Source organism: Poecilia mexicana, unplaced genomic scaffold (assembly GCF_051168715.1).
Source record: "Poecilia mexicana isolate PSO_F unplaced genomic scaffold, ASM5116871v1 scaffold_20, whole genome shotgun sequence".
In the NCBI taxonomy this organism is placed as follows: Eukaryota; Metazoa; Chordata; class Actinopteri; order Cyprinodontiformes; family Poeciliidae; genus Poecilia; species Poecilia mexicana.
This window is the reverse complement of record NW_028263389.1, coordinates 4,790,181-4,794,825: the sequence shown is the minus strand read 5'-3', so window position 1 is coordinate 4,794,825 and position 4,645 is coordinate 4,790,181. Positions and strand designations below refer to the sequence as shown.

The 4,645-nt window shown below is 40.6% G+C and overlaps 1 protein-coding gene across 1 annotated transcript; it reads right to left on the bottom strand.

Moving 5' to 3' along the window:
* Positions 1–715: 715 nt before the first annotated feature.
* rmdn1 (regulator of microtubule dynamics 1) lies at positions 716–4,622 on the bottom strand. The gene is made up of 10 exons (XM_014981448.2): positions 4,414–4,622; positions 4,030–4,135; positions 3,780–3,864; positions 2,935–3,094; positions 2,715–2,804; positions 2,594–2,649; positions 1,924–2,011; positions 1,806–1,836; positions 1,552–1,685; positions 716–1,084 (listed from the first exon to the last, which is right to left on the bottom strand). Exons 1-10 carry the CDS (start codon positions 4,549–4,551, stop codon positions 1,046–1,048), a joined length of 927 nt encoding a protein of 308 aa, XP_014836934.1. The 5' UTR covers positions 4,552–4,622; the 3' UTR covers positions 716–1,045.
* Between the last annotated feature and the right edge of the window lie 23 nt (positions 4,623–4,645).

The window sequence follows — 4,645 nt, the reverse complement described above, 5'->3', positions numbered from 1 at the left end:
TTTTTTGTTGCATATAGTAATTAAACAATGCTGGCAGCAGTGATGTGCGCAGACATTTTGGGGGGAAAAGTGTTTGGGGGGGGGGTTGGGGGGGCATCCTGTGTTGCCATAGTAATGTTAGATTTTTATTTTTTTTAATGGCAACTTAATTTATATTCACCTATTTTAGATCAATAGCAATACACTATTTAAAAAAAACATTCCAGAAGGACCCTTCTTATTTTTTTGTCCAGAGGTAAAAGGTCAGGTGCTCTAGCACCTCCTAATGTCCAGCTGTGCACATCACTGGCTGGGACTCTGGTAGATGCTTGAACCCCTAAAATAAATATCATTTTGTAGTTGTCAATCTGTAACACAGATTGTGTTACTAGCATGCCAGTAAAAACCATCACTATTCACACAGAAATGTTTGAGTGCATTTCAGAAAGAAAAGCAGTAGTTCTGCTAAAAACTGTTGCATTTTATTTAATTCATTTTAGCCTGAGAAGTAATCAAGCTTTAATTAGTCAAGCTATCAGCTCCAATAGCTAGCCTTTTGTTACCTGCTGTAGTTTCAAAATCTTCAATGGAGTTACTGTCAATGCTTTTTAATTTCTAAACTTTGATCATCTAGGGAAATATTTCCAAAGCAGATGACGCTGTCTTGAAAGAATGAGGAAAGTGTAGTACCCGTGTTTCACCAGCAGTGTGCAGCAAACAGATGGAAGAACGGCAGTCAAATCATAGTTTTTATTGTTTATGAATCACTTCAGACACAACTGGTAGACATTTTAGAAGATGAAAATAAAACACTTTTGAGAACACTGTAAAAGTAAATATAAAATGTTAACAGAATTAGTTTTCTAGTTGTGCTATAATGCCTCATTTCTCTTGAGGGTTGCATGTAGAAAATTCAAGCTAGATCTACTTTTTTTTTATTTTTGTCTTTATTGCTTTGAGTCCCAGTGAAGCAACTAACATATCCTATTGGGATTCTTCATTCATTGTCTCGGTTTGAGTCCAAAGGCCTCCTGCGGCACGCAGAGCAGAGGTGGATAGAAGGTTATCAAAGCTGATTCAGGAGCTCCACTGCCTCTTTATGGACCTGCAGAGGAACACATTCTGGTATGTTTACGCAATCACAATGGCCACATTCAGTACAAACCAGTTACATAATGCTTCGAGTGTTCATGTCCCTTGAACATGGTCGAGTTAAACCCACAAACTTTGACGTAACTTTGTGGGAGTTCATGCAACAAACAAACACAATGTTGTACAAAACTGAAGAGGAAGGAAAAGGAGACGTTGTTTAGCATTTTGTTGAACCAAAACAAAATGTTGCAAACCAAAATTCTCAAGTAATTCTCGACAACTTTGGTCCGTAAATGTATTCGGTGCCCCGTGGATTAACGCTCCGTAGAACCATGTTTTATTCCTAACTACAGATTGGACAGAGAATACCTGTGAAGAGCAATTTTCTGCTCTTGCTGCAGATTCTCCTTTAGATTAAGGCACAAAATATTCAAGGAGTGTGAATACTTTTAATACTACAGTAGCTATGTGTGGTTATACCTCTTTGTCTTCCAGTGTGTGGATGGGGTACTCTTTAGCTTTGGTTAGCCAGTGAAGCGCTTTCTCCTTGTCGTTCATGGCCATGTAGGTCTTTCCCAACATCAGGAGGTTTTTACTGTAGAAGTTTGGGTCGACTGTACGAAGCAACAATTACAGAAGATGTGTTTAAGCTTAGAATCTTTCTAAATTATTATTATGAATTTCAGCTAAAGGTAACGGGAGCTGTTCAATGATTAGAGTACAAGCCGTTTTACCTTTCTCGGCCTTCAGGAAGAACTCCAAAGCCTGAAAAACACAAGTAAAACTAGCATTAGCGATTAGCGATTAAAGATCAGTGACTGGTTAAGGCTAAAACTTAGAAAAGTGTCCAACCTCCTCGAACGTAGACGTAGGCGGTGTTGAGAAAATTACAGCGGCCACTTTGCGCTGATACCACGGCAACTCGGCAAAAGCAAAACACCTAAGGAAGAAGAAATTGTCTTGGATAAGATTTCACTAGAGCATCACCTCTACCTGGATTGAAATACTTCAAAAGCTATCAGATGGTCTGCTTCCAGATCCGATGAAGATTCACGGGTTAGCAACGGGAAGAACAGTAAATTTGGCCACCGAACACTCATCATTCAGTCTCCAAGACATGTGAACTGGCACTGTGTACAACTGAATCATCATCAATTTCTGGTGTTTCATACATTAAAATCTCAAACTGGAACACAATAAAGAACAGTAGAAAGCCGCAAAATGGCACTACTAGCCACAAACCAGTAGCTTGCTATCATCACGTGAATGTAAAGAGTCTTTGAGAACCTTTTGAAGATTGAAAATATAATTTTATATAAGCCCAATCTCATTTAATTTCAAGAATGGTGGTGGAATTTGTATGACACTTCAGTAACGAGTTCAAAGTGCTTTAAATCATAAAAACATAACACATTATAAATTAAGATGTAGTTAATTAATGCTAAAATCCTCCTAGGTTGTGTCCACTTCCATTTAAATTTGACTGCAATGATTGGGATAAGAGAAGAAGAAAAAGACTCACCAGTAACCTAGAATGTGTAAGGATGTGGCATCTTTAGGGTTGAGCTCAATAGACCTCTGGGAGGAAGAAGATGAATAAATGTACCGCTTTTGTTTTAAGACAGTGACCCAGATGTTCTCACCTCCAGATGCTCCCGGATAATGTATGAATTTCCTATTTTAACCTTGACTCCCTCAAATTCCCCAGTGTCGCTGAGGCAAATGGCGTACCACTGAGTTAAGAGGGGAAAAAAACGAGCATATTTCATACTGGGAAAACACAGCCGAACGACATTATTCTTAAACATAATGGTTCCGATTGTTACATCAGTTCCTCTTCTTGCAGTGAAACAGCCGACTTACTTTGTGTGCAGCAAAACATTTGTCGTCTCTCTCCAGAGCACGCTTTGCATATTCAAAGGCCTCAAACGTCAGCTGCTTTTTCCTCCCGGCGTCTGTGTTGGGCAGGAGGGACAGGTCCCGAGACGCCCGGGCCAGCCTCCACAGGAACTCTGCATCCTCGCTGCACGGAAGCACACAACCTGCATGACGACCCCACACTGACCAGGAAAAAAATCCCAACTTTTGGTCCAACCATGTGCTAAGATGATTTGATGTGGTGCCCCCTTCTGGTACTGGATTGACAAAACGACTACAACAAAAGGGTGGCCTTATTGTCATCCAGTGGAGTTTTACTTGTAGAACAATTAATTCAACACGGAGTTCTTTACTGGATAAAAACCAGATTCCTTCTGATGTTGAAGGGTTGACTTAAATCCAAGAAAAATGGCCGATGTTTCCCGTATCCAAAGTTGGAGGTATCCCTTTCTTGTCACGATTTTCCTGTAGCTCTTTTTTTCTTCCACTTAACTTTCTGATCTGCTTTAATACAGCAAAGACCAAGCATATGGCTTAGCCTTTTTTTGTGGTGAGTGTCAGTGACTGTCAAATTAGCAAGCAGTCTTCCCCATGAATATGTAGGCCATAGTATTTCTGCGTTATTTTTTTCTGTGTAATATTCACACTTTCTGGAAAAACTCCTTAATTTTGGATCTTAACTAGCTGCAATATCTGGATATTGTAAACTTTTTGTATTAAATCACCAAAAAAGCTTTCCGTTCAGTCTTGTTTAGTGAAATTCGCCTTTAAGTTCGATGCATTTTGGACAGAAATTGATCTGAAAGTGAGTGGCTGCAGTTCAGGCTCACCTGTCCTTGTACTGCAGCAGCAGCTGGTAGAGCTTCTCTGTGTCTGCGCAGCTGTACAGGTAGTCGGCCTGCTCCAGGACCTCATCTGCCCAGACACAAAACATGACATCCTGCTGTTATTGTACAACTGTTGTCAGTGGAGATGCATCTGATAAGTACTGAATCTATTTAACTCCAAAATCACTTAGATTTTTTTATTATTATTATTTCTCTCCACCCCCACCACAGCCAACCCATTTTGCCTATTTACCTTTATCTAAAGCGCAGACCACGGCTGAACTCTGCAGGTTACGGAAAGCTTGGTAACTTAGACCAGACAGTACAGGGAGTCCCAGCAGGAATGCTGCTCTTCCACTCTGTGGACAAGAACAGGTCAGAAGAACAAAGGTAAGGATTAAATGTTGTATTTTGTGTTTTATTGGTTGGTATCCTAGCTGACCTAAAATAACAACATCCCATTTTTATATTTATATGGAAAATAAAGTTAGGCTTTCTCTTGGAAATTAAGTTTAAAGCCCTGGTGAACTTTGACCTGCTTTCATCATCCCCGTGAAAGTGACTGGCAACCTCTCCATTACTAAGAGCTTTATCGTCAGCTAAGCAGGTAGAAACAAACAAAGCATAAAGTATTTACACCAAGAGCACCGACTGTCCAGCTGGCACTTGTCCGGAAGAAGCGGTTCGATCCCCTGATCCTTCCGCCTTTAGCGCCGACTGCAGCTTCCAGCAAACTCCTGTTCACAAACCGCGTTAAAACCCGCCTAGCCATCATCTCTCAGATCCAAAGGTCCAACGAGCAAGAACTGCACGGCTTAATGTCAACTCAGGCAGCAGCGAGCAGAGACAAACGGTGAACATTCAAAAGC